This window comes from Ixodes scapularis, unplaced genomic scaffold (genome assembly GCF_016920785.2).
Source record: "Ixodes scapularis isolate PalLabHiFi unplaced genomic scaffold, ASM1692078v2 PGA_scaffold2__306_contigs__length_199485367, whole genome shotgun sequence".
NCBI classification, from domain to species: Eukaryota; Metazoa; Arthropoda; class Arachnida; order Ixodida; family Ixodidae; genus Ixodes; species Ixodes scapularis.
The window spans coordinates 37,467,843-37,486,196 of NW_024609857.1; the positions used below are offsets into that span (position 1 = coordinate 37,467,843).

Genomic DNA, 18,354 nt, shown 5'->3' on the forward strand with positions numbered 1-18,354 from the left:
ACTTTAGTTTTTCTTTAAACAAAGTGCCGTCTCTTTTGCTTAGAATTTGGTGCTTTGCAGCCCCGTTGGTACCTCACAACGCCAGTGCCATGATCCCTATGGGACACGCTACACGCGTTCAGGTATGTTGAAAAAGAAAATCGGCATCTAACCGCACCTTTGTGGCCATGCCACATTCTCGTCCCTTGCAAAAGAGATCGTAACGATTGATTTAAAATGGGTTCTAATTTACTTGATACGTGCACTCTAAGAAAATTGTGCTAACCTTCCACGTACCCTGGTCTCTTTGCGCTGTCTGTTTTTATATGTATCCTTCGGCTACTCTGTTTTCTGTTCCACGGCCCCATGCTATCCCCCAGAACTCTTTAGAAGTCTCCAGTTGGAGCTCAACGAACGCAGTAGTAGTGATCAGAAAAAACACAGGCACCACGGCTCGCAGCTACTTCGAGTGCACGGTATTTGCAGTCCTCTCTTTCGTTTAACTGAGCGTTACTCTTTGCCCAAAAAAAGTACGTCAGTGAAAAGGCGTTACTGCGGAAGCTGGTATGAATCGCCAAGAAAAGCTTTGTTTTCTTTTGCAAGCAGGCAAGACTACTAAACCGTTACGACCTTTGCCAAACTTTATACCAATAAACATGCGTTAGCGGCGAGCTGTTTACATGGCTTGCAAGTGGCTTCATCATACTGTACCTATGGTCAGGCACGTAGCCAGGGCGGCGGCCCATGGGGCCCGCCCCCCCCCCCCCCCCCTCCCCGAAATCTTCCATTTTGCTAGGGACTCGTCTCCCCCTCCCCCTCATACAGCATTTTGTCATGGGCGGCCTCCCCCCCCCCCCCCCCCCCCCCCTCCCCGAAACAAAATCCTGGCTACATGCCTGCCTACCGTCATTCTTACTTGTTATTGCCAAGAAAAAGACATCGGCGGTGTAAAATGCTATATTCTACACAGAAGGTACCCGCGCAACAGCCACGTCTTTCACAATGACCATTGATGTGAAGTCAGAACAAGCCATGTGTTAACTTTTTCGAGGTGCCGATGGACCGAGATATCTGCCCGCATGACACGAAAGCCTCACGGCCATTGATAACACAAGTTTCTTACAAGTACCGATTACCAAGGTTGTACGATCGCCTGATACACGTGCCACGAGCGTGTGCTACATCGTCATTTGCCTCCAAGAGCAGCTCATTTCATTGCTGCGCCGACATCAGTTCCCAAAGACCGCACGGGGCACAGGCCCTGTGCGTGGGCGCATTTGACTCCAGTTGTAAACCGAACGCAAACAGATCAAGGGGTGTTAGATCGTCTTCCCTGTCTTTCATTGCATGTTCTGTATATGGCCGTCATGAAAGAGTCAAATGGGAAGTTAGAATGCTCCGATTAGAATGGCGTCCTACGGCCCCGTTATAGACAGGCGATTCGGCCGAAGTAGTATAGGAGCGCCGATGCGAGGCGGGTGACGTGCATTATGTTAAAAGTCGAGCTCGAAAGACGCACCTACGAGCGCCAGGAAGAGGAAGGTGGCGACGTTCAGCTTCATCCCGGATGCTGCGTTGAGACTGACGGGATTTTTCGGCAATCATATAAACTTGGGAGTGTAACAAACTTCGTCTTCGAATGTGCGCTGAGAGTGGTCACGCGGGGCCGGTAAGTACGGCGATTCTTTCAGACCACCATGAGAAGAGAACGAGGATTCGAACTTCGTCGTCTTCTTCTTACTGTTTGTTGCGTTCCGAAGAAATGTCAAAACGCATTTATCGCCATCTTAATTCCCAACGTTCTTCTTTTTTTTATTATTCGGACACCCTAGAGATTTTGCGCTGCTTAATCTTCTTTTTTTTTTTTTTTGGTCTTCTTCCGTCTTTTTGGCTTGTGAATAGACCGATCTCACCAACCAGATTGACTGTCCACCGCTGCCGCAATGAATATAGGTAACTTTAGTATTTCGGCACGTGCGATAACCTCGGTGGGGCTCTGCGCGTGTAGAGCACGAGCCGGCACAAGCCCTCTCGTGCACTACCGTTTGCCTCCTGTGAACTAAAATTTATGGCGGCGTCACGCATGCGCCAAACGCCTGGTGAGATCGGTCAATTCATTCCTCCTGGAATGATATTTAAAGATGCTGGTAATCAGCACTACTTCTATACCGTGTTGTTCGGTCCAGTGTACCACACCGTTCTGAGAAGCGCTTCTTGCACTGCGGTTTTGATGACTTGGTAAGGCCCCTTGAACTGTGAAGCAAATCCTGGCAGGCCTTTCCGGACCAAGACAAAGTCACCCACCCGTAGCTTTGGAAGCTCAGTCTTGTGTCGCTTATCTGAATGCCGTTTCATCTGATAGCGATAGTTTTCTTGTTGATCATCTGTCTTTCTACGTTCCTTATATCTATTCATTCAGCAATCCCAAGCAGGCTGTCAGCAGGCAGCATCGGAGCCTTTCCCGAGACCACGAAGAGAGCACTGCATCCCAACCCTGCCGTGTAGGACCGATTATGATGTGCTACACCAGCCTCAAGCGAACATTTCCAGCCACTTGGAAATTTGGTGTACATTGTTATTTTCCTTGCGACATCGCGAATAGATTTCACTCTTCTTCTTTAATAAATGAAGGCTTTATAGAGGCGTCCTTATTCAGCAGTCATCATTTATTTGTACATTTCCACGGACGGTGTACGGTGCATACCGCATTTTTAACATAGAGGTTACGCAATAGCCCGCTTCAGCAACTGGTCCAGGCAAACCCCTTCGTATTTCCATCATCTACAGCCATCACTCAACCTAGAGGCATAATATATAATGATGGATTCTTCGAAACATTAGCGTATTTTTGCAATGTTGGCTGCATCTTTGTTGTTTGTGTAAATTCTTTCTTCCTTTTCTTTAAAGGGGGGGGGGGGGGGTGAAGTACTTTTTAATCGGGACAAGAGAATGCCTGACATGTGTACTTCATTACAGAATTAAGCCACTGATCTCTATTGTAGTATAGCCGGTATAGCTGGATCGCGGAACGGGAGCATGCCGGTGGCACCACCGGCGGCCATTGCTTGACAGCACCACCCAATACACGCATGTTTATAAGAGAAACACACAAAAATAGGAATATTGAAGCTTCTACGCGGTGCTCGAATGCGAGTATTTTATGACGTGCTTCGGTCCTAATATAATCGCTATTTGTCAAGCGTGCGCATTAAAAAAATATCAAATGTGCCGGAGCACAACCGACTGTGCCAGCGTCGCTTGCTCCAATTTCTAAATAAATAACACGTTCAACAAATGAGCGACAGCTCCGAGTTTCGAGTCACAGAAGCCCTCGAAGCAGTTCAAAGGAAAAGCTTGCACCAGAAGTACTCAGTACAAGCGCTCGAAACGATGCGAATGTCCCCAGCAAAGGCAATCTCACTTATCGTCTGCTAAGCTCTGATAATCTGAGGTCACGAACGACTCCACATTGACTCCCGGCAACCCTGGTCTCATTGAACCGCATAAACACACCACAGATTATTCCCGACAAAGTCACAACCATTGACCCTCAACCGCAAAACAAATATTTTTAAAAGATTGTTATTCTGCCGCTTTAGATATTTGCGCCCAGAATATTAACTGTCATTCCCGGAAAACACGATAAAATGTTCATTGTCGAGAACAGCCTACTAAGGTAAGAAATTGTGGCTTTTCTCATTTCTCCCATAAAGTCCCATGCATTAGCTGGTGTCAAACGATGGCTGCTGGTGGTGCCGCTCTGCACCTGCAAGACAAGCCTCGATACCCGATCCAGCCAGCTGTATACGATGGAGATCAGTGATGCAAGCACTGATAAAACGAGGGGACCTTGATGATGATAGTTTATCATCACTTATGCAGTCGTTAACAAAGCACACAATGAAAACTATTGAATGAATAAATGATGCTCACAATGCAGAGGACGGAATGAATAGACCATCAAATTACAAATCTTGCCGTTCCTGAAATGTGTTTAGTAGACATAGAAGAATGCATCTGACAGATGCAATGCCGTTGTTGGTACGAGGGGTGGGTACAAACCATTTTTTTTTTTTTTACATTGACGCGTACGATGGGCGTTAGTGCTTTCAGGTAGTTTTGTAACTTGTAGAAACTAGCTTCGTATGACTTTTAATCCAGATTTATACGTGGTTAGAAGGCGGTAGTTATGAAGGTCTGGCAAGCTTACTACATTAACTCGTGTAAATAGAGCGCCTGTGTGGGAGAAGTATGGCATATTAGCGACCACACGTAGTGCATTTTTTTTTTCTTCCTTTCTTTTTTTGCAGAGTCGGAAGTTTTTTTTTATATTCTGTAGGGTGGTGGTGGCCCATAACAAAGTGTGACTGAACAAGGCCATAAAAAGTTATCAGCTTGATAAAAGTTGGAAATAGTGAGCAGTGTCTAGATAGTGCGTCTACTGCCTTTCTGGCTTATTGGTGAATGTAATCTATGCGTTCATTCTACGATAACGTGTCTGCATAGATAACATCCAATATTTTGAATGTTTTCACTACTTGGATCACGTCGCAGCCAAAGTGATATTTAGCTTATATCGAAATGTCATGTTTTTGGCCGGGAATGGCATACATTTGGTTTTGTTTGTGTTCATTTTTAGCCTATTTACATCAGTCCAGAGACATAGTTTAGAATGTAAACGGTTTGTTCCAAGTTCAATTTCATTACATATGTAGCCGGTAAAAAATAATGTAGTGCCATCAGCGTAGCATATTACTTTATAATCGGGAACACAGCACTCGATATTATTATTATTAAACATATGAGTAATAAATATATATGATATTTAAAACCCGAGACTGAGGTGAAGGAAAAATTATGAAACTTTGAAGTCGAAACAAAAAAGCACATGAGAATTGACGTTTCAAACGCAGCTGAATCGTTTATTTTTTCTCGCTCTTCTCCTGTGCCTTTTTTTTTTTTTTTTCGACTTCAATGTTTTTTGCTTGTTTTCTTTTGTTTGTTCGTTCTTTTTTTTTTTTTCTTATTACAGTCTCGGGTTTTGAACATCGTGATTCATGGTTTAGAGGTGACGGTAGACGAAAAAAACAGAGATTTTTATGACGCAGAAAAATGAAATAACTATTGATAACATAACTTCCATGTTCTTCTAACTGCCCACAAATCACGGGGGGTATAAGGTCTGCAGCACATATGCTCACCGCTTTCTACAGCGTAACGAGCGCTAGCATTTCACCTCTCCTGAAACATTCTCTACTGTCCCTCTTAAACTTCGAGCAGTGCTAACAAGCCACCTTGTGTTTCGAGAACAAACGAGACATCCCCAATGGTCGTGCTTTGCTTAAAGCACGCGCACTGAAGATTTACGATACACGGTTGGCGGTGACCACCTGACCAACCTGGCGCCACAACAATTTCACACAGCCTGTTCCCTCTTTTTGTGAAGAAGGCAACTACATGACTAAATGGCACGGCCATCTCTCTCCTGTGTTTCTTTGTTCATGTTTTTTTTGGTTTTTTTTTGTTTTTTTTTTTGTTTTTTTTTAAGCGTATGTTTATCTCTGTTGGCCGCCAAGTTGCCGCAAGACATCAGCGACGTAAAATTGCCTCCATAATATTTCAGCGGGTAGCGAGCGCTGCTGGTCGCTGCTTCTGCACGACACATTTTTTTTTTTTTTTAGCACAGAATATGTTTTGTTAGCCGAACTCTATAAAACAAAACGTGTGTTGTTGTTGTTGTTGTTGTTGTTATTTTTGTTTTGTTTTGTTTTTTGCGTTGATTGAATGTTTTTTTACATTATTTCGTCGGATGGGTGTGACACTTTGTCACGCGGATGGTTCCGGCGTTCCACTTGCCCTGAGGCCGAGATCGACCCAGCAGAACTATACGACAGCGGCAGAGGCGCATCCTGTCACGGGCGAGGCGGCACTCTTCATTAAAAATGACGCGACATTTTCGCCAGTCAGTTGTGACGATAGGGACGCTATTAACGATACTTCGGTCACAACGACGCCAACTAAGTTCTTTTTTTTTTTTATTATTCTTTTAACGATGCCGGTGAAAAATAACAAGACGCCGACTCGGGAACTGCCCGCTACCAAAACACGCGTGCAACGACATGACGGCAAATGTTTGCGGAACTATATATGTACGTAAACTTAATGCTCAATGTGCATGGGCGCCACCATAACCGACCTTCAGTTTTTGTTTCCTCGTGATCTGTTTACTTCACATCGTCCTTACCACAGCAGAACAGACTATTGCCATTTAGATTCTACTGTGTCCTTCTCCCCAGCACTGGTCTTTGTGTAGGCTCGGTAAAACAAGAAAAGGTCAGCAATGGCGGCTGTAATCTGGCGCGTGTTTAAAGGGCTACTCCACCGATTTTTTCATTGTCTCCGATTTGCTTGAAATTTTGCTAAACTAACCAACAAACATCGCGAAAATAGTATCCCAAATATTAGGTCAAAATATTGTTTTTTTCGCGAAGTTATTGAATTTACAGTTTTGGTCCTCACCGTGTTTTTCAAGCTCGAAGTCTCTACTGGCAACAGTGAAAAAGTGACGTCAGTGGAAGGCAGGGGTTCACTCTTTGGGCTGTAGATTTCGTTTTAAACTGATTCGAAGCAGTTTCATGGTGTCAAATGAATGCTTGGGAAGCTCGCTGCAGTACCCGCGCTCCAGCACGGAACAAATGATTGGCATATTCTATTTTTTGGCTGCTTGCTCGACTGGCAAGCCTGCCTGCCACTGACGTCACGGCCCTGAAAAGCGCGCGTATATTTGAATGTTGGTTTTTGCATCATTTTCATTTGCCGATTTCGCAATAACTATTATGAATTTCGCGATTCTAAATAGCATACCGGAGAGAGTAAAGGCCGGGGAGTCAGAAAATATAGTTAGTCGAGGTAGCTCAAAAAATCGGTGGAGTACCCCTTTAAAGCGTCTATAGCACCAGTGCCTCACTAAGCGTCTCTACAGTGCCATCAAAAGGTATGGGTGTCCCTTCCGAGCCTAATATGGTTACTCATCTACGTAGAAACATCATGCGACCCCGCGATCAAGTGTTGTTGGATAGGTAACGGCGTAATGAACAGCAAGAGCTTACACGAAGAATTGTAAGGCAGCGTAGCACGAGTTGGAAGCTATTCGTAGGGCCATAAATTCTCTTTTGCCGTGGTCGCGTACGGATAGCTAATTTATTGGGTAAAGAACTTACCTTCGCCAACGTGGTTCTGGGACGGGCAATTGTTTCTTCCATTCCGACTTAGAACGTACCGTAGTCCCTGCGAGGAACCAGCTGCACCACGAATGATCGGAATTTCCCAGACTTTTCCAGACTTCCATGATAGCGAGGACTCGTTCGTACATACAAGCCTTTTTGCGCGTTTCTTTTAAGCTCATTGGTGTAAACATCTTTGCTAATGCTAACCCAGTAGCATTTTCATTGAAGGAGACTTTGGAATAACTTCGTCAACGCTGTAAACGTGGTCATGTGTGGTCACCGGGCTTTGGCTCGTCACAGAGGACTAGCCGGTGCCGGATTCATGTTTTTTGTTTTGTTTTTTACAGTTCTTGCCCTTGTTCACTTTGACGTTCCTGAAAAAATACCGAGCGGACATAAATGCCGTGTACAGAATCCTCCACACCATACCGAGCCATCTCAATGAAATCGCACTTATGCGGAGAGGAACCCTGGCGACGGCCACGTTTCTATGTCTACTTGGCTTCGAGGTTCTTCCTGGACTTCAGATTATTTTCGTTGGAGGACTCCAGTACTACTGATGCGTTAACTGGTGAAACATCCCCGTGCTGAATGACTCACCGGTATCGTTCACGCTGCTGCTAGAATGCATGCAGGACGGGCAATATAGAAATCAATTTTACGTTCTCACTTGTAGGATTCACTCCCAAAAATTCGCGTCTGTTGACAACCAACTTGAAAACGTGCAGTCGATTTAACTTTTACGGGTAAAATATACGCCAATATCAGAGGAGGGGGGGAGGGGGGGGATGAAACAAGCGAGAATGTAAAATTCTTATCCTTTCCACGCTTATCCTTTTCGTGCCGAAAAGGATAAGCGTGGAAAGGATAAGAATTTTACGTTCTACCCACATCGATTCAGGACGGTACGTTGTGCAAGAAATATAAGGGTGAAAGAATATCCAAGGGCCCATAAAAGTGTTTATTACATGAAACAGTAAAATTGAGTGAGGCACAACGGCACACACAAGTGTGCGCAGCCAAACATTAAAAAGTTATATATAGTACAGTCGGCAGCAGCAACAAGAACAACGAGTTTGCAGGACATGGGAGCGCTGCCGCTCTCCAAGATCCACGCTTTGAGCATGCGTGTCATGGCGTACTCCCAGTCATGTTGGATTACACTCCAGAACCCAGATAACGCATCGCGGCTCCTCGCGCCGGTCCCCGTTATCTCGTGCGTGCCACACGGAAGCAAACGAAAAATGGGCGACGCGTGGACCTTGCAATGGAAGCCGCACGCCGCAATAAATACTCATTTTGACTGGCGCTGTCGTGTACCGCAGCCTATTACTGCCGACTTTACAAAGATTTTTCAGAATAGCTGCACGCGAGCAAACAATAAAGTGCAGACTAGAGCTTGCCGGACGCCACGCTAAGGTACTAAGGATGCGCTCCGATGGGAAAGAGCAGGCCGGGCACACATTTCCTGGAACAACCGACGAGACAGCACAAGTGGTGAACTCCCTCGCAGTCCGCAGCAACCTGGCACTGATCATGTTCCTTCTCAAAAGGAGCGAAGCAGGGTGCGTCGATCCTAGGGCAGGACAGGACTGGAAAGGACAGGAGCGAGAGAATTTAACAATTACGAACAGTGCCTTATGCAACGCGCAAACAGTCGCGAATAAAACAAGATATTGTTTTGCAAGAAAAACGAGCTGGCATGTACGGCGCACACATACCAAAGAAAGAATGCGAAAAAGATAAACTACGCACCCGTCTCGGCTTCGCAGCTGTGTTGACTGAAACACTTCTGGACACAATAGTGAAGCTTCCGCTGACATTTGCCGCAGGACCCTTGTTTCAGGTGGTCGTCCTCGTCAACGACTAGTTCTTCAATAGTCTTGTGAGGGACGAACGGACCATAGTCATCTGCGTCGTGCTGGATTATGGTCCTGATGTATCCGTCCGTTACCACGTGCGGAGGAACAACAGGATGTGGAATCATTGCTGGCTCTTCCGGCACCACTACAGGCTGTGGGGGTACCTGCGGTTCTGTCGGTACCACAGGCAAGGGTGGTTGTGTTGGCTGCTGCGAGGGGACCGCTGGTACCACAGGCTGAGCCGGTTCCGTTGGCCTGAAAAATGGGGCGGTTTCGGTTGGTACGGGCTGTGGCGGGGTCGGCAGTCGCTGTGGAGGCAGTGATGGCACCGGTACTGCCGGCATAGTTGGTACCACCACTGGAGGCCGGAGTGGCGCTGGGTGTCCCAAACTTGCGCCAGTGCTGATCATAAATGTCGGCTCTGGTTGACCAGTGACCGTGAGCTTGGATTCAGGAAACCTAATCGTGGACGTTGCAGGCTGCGATACCGGTAATGTCTGCTCAGCTGGCACCATCGGTTGAGTCTGGTGTGGCGCTGAATGTTCCAAATTCTCGCCGAGGGCCATACCCGAGGTTGACGTTGCCACTGGTTGATGAGTAGTCTTAAGGTCGGATTCGGGGGACGCGGTCATTGTCGTGGTAGGAATCGTAGAAGCACCTAGAGTTGTGATGTTCGTTGCACCGGAAGACGCACTTGCGGTATTTGTAGTTGGGCCCAACGAAGGTCGAAAGGCGACGTTCACGAGCATTGAACTAGTGGCCATTGTTGAAGTCTCCTGTGTGAGGCCGATTGCAGACATCGTACTGTTTCCCAGAACAGCTCGTCGCATTGGTGACCCCGCAAGTCCTGACAGGCCTTCCTCAGCTGCTTTCGTCGTCGGAGAGTGCGAAGTAACGGCGGTGTCAAGCGCTGACGACGTCGCGGTGGAGACATTAGTCACCGTAGAAATAGGCTGCTCCAAAGGCAAATTTGTGCTGGCAGTTGCTGGGACAGTAGTGATCTGGGGGATGCTGGTTGTGACAATCCGGGGCGTCTCCCTTCCGTGGTCTTCAGCTGCCAAACTGACTGCGTGCGACGTGCTTTGCGTGCTGCCGGTACGGTGGACAGCGCTATCAGGAAAAGCCCCGGGTCTGCCATCTGTCAAAGGGGGCAACGGAGCTGCTGATGGGGCAAGAGTCTCGAGCCGCAGGGTTGGGCGAGTTGAGGCACTAACTCTAGGCCTAAAGAGGGAGTTCAGTTCAGCGAAGCTGCGCTGATCAGCGGATCTTTCTTCAGGTAGCGAATGTGTGGGCTCGCCCTCATCTTCGAAAGGAACAAACCGTTTAGAAATCCCACCAACGCGGCGGCAACAAAGTGAAAACACTATCAGTAGATAAAAGGAACCGCTCATCTTGACCTCACGAGACAGTCGAACAGCGAAAAACAAGGCCCCCGCGGCAGCACCGCGCCTTATGTACCCCTTGAATAGCTTCCTTTGCCGCCTCCCTTTGTGACACAACATTGTCATCATAGGCCGCAATTGGTCAGGAAACCTTCGTTAACGTTTGAAAAGTCATCAGCTGGGGAATGATGCTTCGATTCGTCCCGGCTAGTCAGCCGTTGCCAGTGTGCCGTGTCACTGCGTTGATTGACCCCATGAACCAATACGGCGAGGAAGTGTTTCAAGATGTGTCTTCAGTGTATCAGAAGGCAAGAAAGGGCACGTCAATCAAACGCGCAGGGAACTAGCAATGACGAGGCAGCCAAGCGGCTGAGCGCGCGCTGCCATTGGATCAGGCTGGAAAGGAAACGAAAGCATGCGCATGGGAGCATTTGACTAAGCAAAGGGTTAACGATGGCCGATTGGGTTAGCGTTTAGTTTAGCAAGTGTAGAGACAAGTTCGCGCTGCAGAACCCAGAGATCTTGGGTTCGATCCCCCCCCCCTGCCCGTTTCGATTTCGATGAGCATCGCCCCGGCGTGCGGTCGTGTATCACTGGTTGTACTGCACTGGCTAAATTTCTCATCTCCAGCAGAGACACAAGACGCCCATTAAGGCTGACTAACTTCCGGCTGTATACACATAGCTACAACACAATATTTATTACTGTTAAACAAACGCACGAGCTGTGCAAGGAGCAGACGAACTTGCAAATGTGTAAGGAGATGCTCACGCGCCTATTCCTACCTTTGACTTTTTTCTTAGAGCTGTTCTTATCCTCGGGGCATCGCCGACTAGATCCCACCTTTTTCTACTTTTTATTGAGGCTTTTAAGAAAAGTGCAAAATCTACCGCCATCAATTAATTTTACATTTCCGCGGCGTGCAGTGCGTAACACTGCGTATACAACATTTTTAATCTAGACGTAATCTATAAAGATGCATCTCTTTGGACCCAACCATAAATTCTGTAAATCGGCCTCTTTTTTTTTTCTTTTTTGGCACGCTTTTTTTATTGTTGCATACTTTAATTTTTTTTTTTTTTTTAGACGAGGAATTGGTACACATTTCAAAATGGAGTAAACACTTCAATTCCTGCCACTGAATGGAACGGTCTTCTCCAGAATAATAAATAAATAAATATTAAGTTACATGGCAAACTTAATGATCAAACATTATTTATTTATTATTTATTTCATAATCATCCGCGTTTTGACAGTTTCGTTAATAGCGAGTTTTAGTAGACCGTGTTTCCCCCTCCGCTACCCGGAACTCTACAGCCAAGGCCATTCTTCGTAGCGGAGGGTTAGCGGAGGGGAAAACACGGTCTACTAAAACTCCCTAAAATCGGGCTTTTCGTAGGTAGTACCTGATATGTAGTATCCAAGAGTTTCGTGTTGCTAGCGGGAGCCCGTGCCGCAACATTGAGCACATCGAGCACACGCCCGCATTCCGCAGCGTACAATCCACGTAAAGTCCCTGTTTTTTTTTCCCGTGTGTGAATGTGTGCGTTCGTGTGTGCATGTGGGGATAAGGGGAAGAAGCGCATCAAACTGTATACGATACAGGTAAAAAATAAATCGAATGAATGTCCATTGCAAGGGCTTGAAAACTTTAACAACTTATTTTTTCGCGGGGACTTTACATATTTATTACTCGCACCGCCAAATCAACAAAATACATTCACCAGCTCGCCTGCAAGCTTGGCTACTGTGCTGCCACCTCTTGCAGCGAACAAACACCAAGTATTCTTACAGTGCCTGCCCTCACTACCAGTAGATGGCACAACCTACCTTATAGTTGTTTCTTTAGAAGAGAGATGGCAGCACCATGTCCACCGGTTGGAGTAATTCTTTGATTTTGTCACGCCCACTTTCCGCTCGTCCGCCGCTCGAGGCTCGTGTTTGTGAGTCATAGTTACTTATCGCCTGTTGCAGTTTCGGCTCCGTTTCGTAGCGAAGCACATTTCGATCGCAAAGTATACTGTTAAGATGCCGATTATGGTAGGAGGAGTGTCTGAGCAAGTCAAGGATGCCGACGACACCGCGAGAGAAATCTGCGAAAAGGTAACAAAACCCGCGAAAGCACACAAAGACAACTCGTGTGTCTTGTGCTCGATGGGCGTATATGTTCGTATCGTAGGTCCGTCCGGAGGTGGAATCTCGTGCTGGCAAGACCTTTGCAGAGTTCACGCCCCTCAAATACAAGACGCAACTCGTGAACGGCGTCAATTACTTCATCAAAGTATGTATACTAACTTTGCAGTTCGGATACCGCTGAATTTCTTTTCGCGCCTTATTACACATCTGTGCGCGTATCGCTCGCTAAATGATTGCGGAGAGAAGCGGGATTGAGTTATGTCTAGCGTTTCCGCTTTCAAACTAACGCTTTATTTTTTCTATTTTCTTTACTTTCATTCTAGGTTCGCGTTGGCGCCGACCAGCACATCCATATCCGTGCGCACAAGGCTTTCAGTGGAGAGGTTACTTTCTCCGCTCACCAAGAAGACAAGAGCCTCGAAGATGAAATCGTGCACTTCCAGTGAACCTTGAAACAACGGACTGCCTACCTGGTTTTGTAACTAAACAGCGTACACCGCAAAATAAAATATTTTGATGAGAAATACAGAGCCGTTGCAGTACCCCCCCCCCCCCCCCCCCCCCCCGCCCCCACCCCAACCCACCCTTGTTTGTTTACTTCTGTTATTCACAGAACTTGTTAGCGTTCCCGGTGACTGGAACTATTTAAGCTAATTTTAGCAGGTGTAATCGTTTCTGAGACCATGAAACGGCAGAGTATATAAGTCAGAAACGAACTCGCTCGCTCAGCGAACTGGCGAAATTAAATTCCTTCCGTGTTGCGCATAAAACTGACATTGGGCCATTAAAACTGAACATCCGCACTGAAGAGTTGACATGGTGATCTGATATGTCCTGCTTTCGTTCGAAAGCACGCATCTGATCTCTGTTTTAACAGGTAATACACGACAGCTTGAGTTCGTGGACCTCATAACGTCATGCGCTGGAAACCATTTGACCCAACTGGGTACGGATCGACTTGGTACAGCACGTAAATTCTTGCCACGTGAACTCGTTCGTGACGCAAGTTGACCCAGACGGTCAGACGGAACTGTAACATGAGCAACTGAAAAACTTTTTTTTTTGTTAATTATTATTCTAGTTTGTGAACGGCAGAAATAAGGGGACAAAACGCTTGCTCAAACGTCTAAATGACTTCTCTTAAATTGTAGTACAGAGGGCCCTAGAGTTGTGAGCCAACACTTCTTCCATCAGTAGTTTTGAAACTGAAGCACACCGCACGCATGCTGTATTGTTTATCTATAAACGTCTTTAAAAATAGCTCCGAGGTAGAGGCACTTGAGGACGCGTAGCTGGTCCTGTTCTGTGAAATACTAGTACAAGACAGGAAGTTTCCTTCTCTTGTCTGGAACGCGTTTCATTTTTGTTTTGTTTTTAGTTGGGTAATCTTGCTGCAATGTTAAGAAGTTTGCTATCAGGTCGGTACAGCAGGTCTTAATTGATAAATCGATTAAGGCATGTCGAACCTGTCATTGTTACCAATCCAATTCCACATCTATGCAACGGGCACAGGATCAGTGAAATTGTTTCGTAGTTCTAAACAGATGTGGGAGGAGCAGAAAAATAACGTCCTGTGGCCGGAAAAAAATTAACCAAGTTCTTTCTTTCTTTTTTTTTTTTTTTTTTTGTAGTAGTACACAAGGTGTGTGTTGGTGTCTGTGCTGGATAACATCGACAGTAGCAAGAATGTCTGTGCCAGGCCCACCACCTTGCGGTGGTTCGAACAAAGCGCAAAGCAACTGCAAGGTCAAATTCTTCCCAACCCAAGATAAGCCGGCTCTACGACACACTTGCGGAGTTAAGATCCCAAACACAGAGAAGATGCTGATAATATCGTGTCCTTTTATCGATATGGGCTCTGTGCAGAGCCCATGAAAGTTAACAGAATGAGGAAAAACTCTGATATGTAACACATATTTTTCGTAGTTCACTTGGCAAACCCTGGGAAATATATATATAATCCAAGTTTATCAAACATATATATGCATAGGAAAAAATGATGCCATCCATAGTATCGCCAGAGGGCACTTGGGCTCCGTGCAGATAAGATCATGCACGCAAGTCCGGACGTATTTTCTTTTTTGTTATGTTTTTACATGCTATTCCTCAACATGCGTAAGAAACGTAATTAAAAATATGTTGTGAAGAGCGTAATTTACTAAGAGAACAAAATTTTTTTAATGCGCAAGAACGGCATATTTGATTTTCGAAGTTTATGTCATGTTTGGTGACACCTACTGCGCAAAATACAAATATCAGAAATCGCAAATAACTTGTACTTACGATAGTCCATGGGAACTATCGATGCAAATATTTACAGTATTGTGGAGATTATATATCTCGCGTCAAAAATGCGCAAACTTGACTCCTTTGTTTTGTCACTAGATTTCTGAGCCGTTGTCTAAAGAAATTGAACAGCTACAACATTGAACTTTATGTCACATATTCTTTTTGAAACGTTCTTTCGAATTGTATATAAAACATTGCTTTCCCTGAAAAAAAAAAAAAAAAAAACTATATATATATATATATATATATATATATATATATATATATATATATATATATATATATATATATATATATATATATATATATATATATATACGGCTCTAAACTTGCCTTGAAGAACAAAGCTCAGAAATTTCAAGAAACAACTAAAAAAATACTTTCGATTGTTTTAATTCACGGTGATAGTTCCCTACTCTATTATAGTGTTTATTCACAAAAAAAAAAAATGTTGCATTGTTTTGTTTCCTTTAAAGTTACGGCGCTGCGAAGTGTACCTTGCACGCCGGCATTTTTGCCCAAAGCCAGATACGAGATGATCTTTTGATTCCAGCAGACATCATTTTATGCCGCATTTGACTATTGGGCTCAAGTTCAGGTATTCTGCTAATCAAAATAATACACAAGTGCTAGGAACTTTAGCTGAAATTTTCCCACAAACACGGGACGAAAACTTGTAATCGCTACTACAACAAATTATATGCGAATATTTATATTTTATTTATTTTATTTATTAGTACCTTGAAGTCCCTAAAATCTATATATTCGCGATGAAGTGGAAATGTTTGTGCCACCAAGCTTGTTGCACCGCTATCACGACGGTTCTACGTCCGGCTGACCAAAGTAAACTTGTGACTTCACTGGCAGACTTTAATTTATTCTCGTAAAAAAAAACACCAAAAAACACATTAAATTGAAGAAAAAAAAAAAATAGCCAAGATATTGAGCGCACCAGTTGCCCATGTTGGCGGAAGGGCGTCTTGAGAAGCCTAGCTACGTTGTCCCTATTCATACCAGACTCACGATTTCTGCGAAGCACTTACCCGTGCTGCAACAATACTAACGAGTTCGAGAAAATCGGTCAACTCCAAATGTGGCTAAAAACAGGAAATGCACGAACTGGAGGATTTTACCCCATCCTCTTCAAAGAATTGACATCCAGATCTTGCACTGCGAAAATTTCTCTTCTTTGCTATCTTATTGTTGTGTTTACTAAGATAGCACAAAACACTCTACAGACGCTGTAAGCCGCTGCCATGGCTGAAGACGTTCTGTCAAAACGCAACTACACGGGCCCTTAGAATGTCTGCAAGTTTATGACAGCGCGCGCGCGTGTGTGTTGCCTTGTCTTTCGATCACAATAGGGAGCCTTCATGTGCACTTTGCTAGGGTGGTGCCACCCTTTGTAATGCCACTCGCCGACAAACCAGCAGCCATTTTGTTCCTCGGCGATAATCCGTGGGGCTTATAACCCTCCCGCAAACAAGCACCTTATCTCACAAGTTCGGAGCAGCGTTGTGGAACCCACGGAGGGAGGATTAGCATTTTCCTCCTCAGATCGGAGGACCGATGGACACAAAGGCCACTTTCCGGCGCACGGGGAAACAATAAGAGGAACAAAATGGCGGTGGAAGAGGGTGCGGGAAAGGGAAACAGGCAGTTGGCATCACTCAATGAGGTTAAAAGTACTAGGAGGGGGCACGTTGCAATATTGGTGAAGCCTAGTCATAAAAAGTTTAATGATTTTGTGCCTAGCGTGACCACAGATCTGTCTGGCGATTGGTGCGCATGACATGTCACGTGCGAGATGGATGGTTGATTGTAGGAGGATCCCTTGCAGGCTTGCGCGCGCTCCGTCTGGTAGGTTTTATCAGATCGAAGGCTAGACGAAGGCTAGCTACGGTCACGTGATGTGGTGAGAGTAAGGAGAAACATGAGAAAGAGGCGAGGCGTCAAGGGAGCATGCCTTGTGGAGGCTACGCGGCTGACCGTCATGCCTGTCCTACCCTTCTATTCTCCATGGCATCACTCCACTCTATGCGAAGCGCACAAGAAGGTACCCTAGATCACAAGACTCCGCGTCCTCCCAAAAGCATTGCAGAAGAGGGAAAGAAGGATTGTTGAAAATCCTCTCGCCCCAGCCCCAGCTCCAATTTCGCCCTCTTCCACTCTTAACTTGACGGCGGGGGACTCCTTTTGTTGCTGCATCTTCGGGCCGGATCAGAATGAGAGGCTCTGGGCCGGATTAGGGTGCCTTCATGTCCCGCTTAAAGCGAACATGTAGGCACTCTAGGCCGGATAGGCCCGTAGCTTATCCCGGCTCACCCAGCCCCTGGATGCAGCAGCAAAAAAAGTCCCCCCGCCCTCAAGTTAAAGGGGTCATGAAACGATTTTTCAACTTTTTCGTTTTTAGCTTTCCCCCTCAACTCACAAATCGCGCACTGTACTGCTCGTGCATGCAGCGTCTATGAGCAGTGCCGTAACTGAGCTAATCTAATAACGTTGGTTCGTGTATATCATTCGAAAGAACGTTTTCGCTCAGTAAGTTTCTAATTGGAACCATGTCTATTCACTAATTAAAAAGTTAATTAACGAATTTTAATTAATTAGCCGACTTATCGCAAAGATTAGCCACCCCACATAATGTCCCCCTGGCCGTATAACTCGCCTGCACAAACCACATAAGTGTAACTTTCACGGCTTTTTTGAAACAAATCTGTAAAGCTTAAAAAAAAACAAAAAAACATCTCTATATATGCCGTTCTAAGTAATATATGGTTGCCATGTATTTCTTGTTTCTTATATGTAGTTTTGTTGCTCGTATGTACCCCACACCTGCAGGGGCCTGTTCAAGGCCTGCAGTATGTGTAAATAAAAAAAAATATATATATATATATATATTTTTTCTTTTTAATTTTTTGTTTTGCAATATCTTTTTGATTACGTACAGTCTCCGGCAATATGAAAGACCCACTGGGAGCGCGTGGCCGAGGCGGTGGCTGGCGGGGGCGCTGCGAGCGCTCCGGGCAGTTCCATTCTGCTTCGAGGAAAGGACGCTCACTCGGGCTCAGCTGAAGCGAAACGCGCTTATCAGATTGTGCTGAGCCCCGAGTGAGCGTCCTCCCCTCGAAGCAGAATGGAATTGCCCGGAGCGCTCGCAGCGCCCCCGCCAGCCACCGCCTCGGCCACGCGCTCCCAGTGGGTCTTTCATATTGCCGGAGAGTGTACCTTGCACATGTTGAGGAGCAACAACAAAAAAAAAAAAAATGAGACGTTTACAATTTTCTGCAATGCCGAATTAGAGCGCAGCTCTTGAGGAAGAGGGGATGGTCACAGTGACGTCACGTAACACGTGGTCATGTGTGACGTCACGAGGGTAAATTTTTTCTAAATTCAATGCGAAAATTTCCCGGCTAAATTTAGCGGAAAAATTTCCCGCCAAATTTAGCGGGAAAATATTAACCTCTTGACGTCACACGT

At 45.6% G+C, this 18,354-nt stretch overlaps 1 protein-coding gene across 1 annotated transcript; it reads left to right on the forward strand.

The window, feature by feature from the left end:
* The first annotated feature begins 12,357 nt into the window (after nucleotides 1-12,357).
* LOC115324653 (cystatin-B) lies at nucleotides 12,358-13,109 on the forward strand. Its single transcript, XM_029985269.4, has 3 exons — nucleotides 12,358-12,552; nucleotides 12,629-12,730; nucleotides 12,909-13,109. The coding sequence occupies exons 1-3, from the start codon at nucleotides 12,478-12,480 to the stop codon at nucleotides 13,029-13,031; spliced, it is 300 nt and encodes a 99-aa protein (XP_029841129.2). The 5' UTR covers nucleotides 12,358-12,477; the 3' UTR covers nucleotides 13,032-13,109.
* Nucleotides 13,110-18,354: the final 5,245 nt, after the last annotated feature.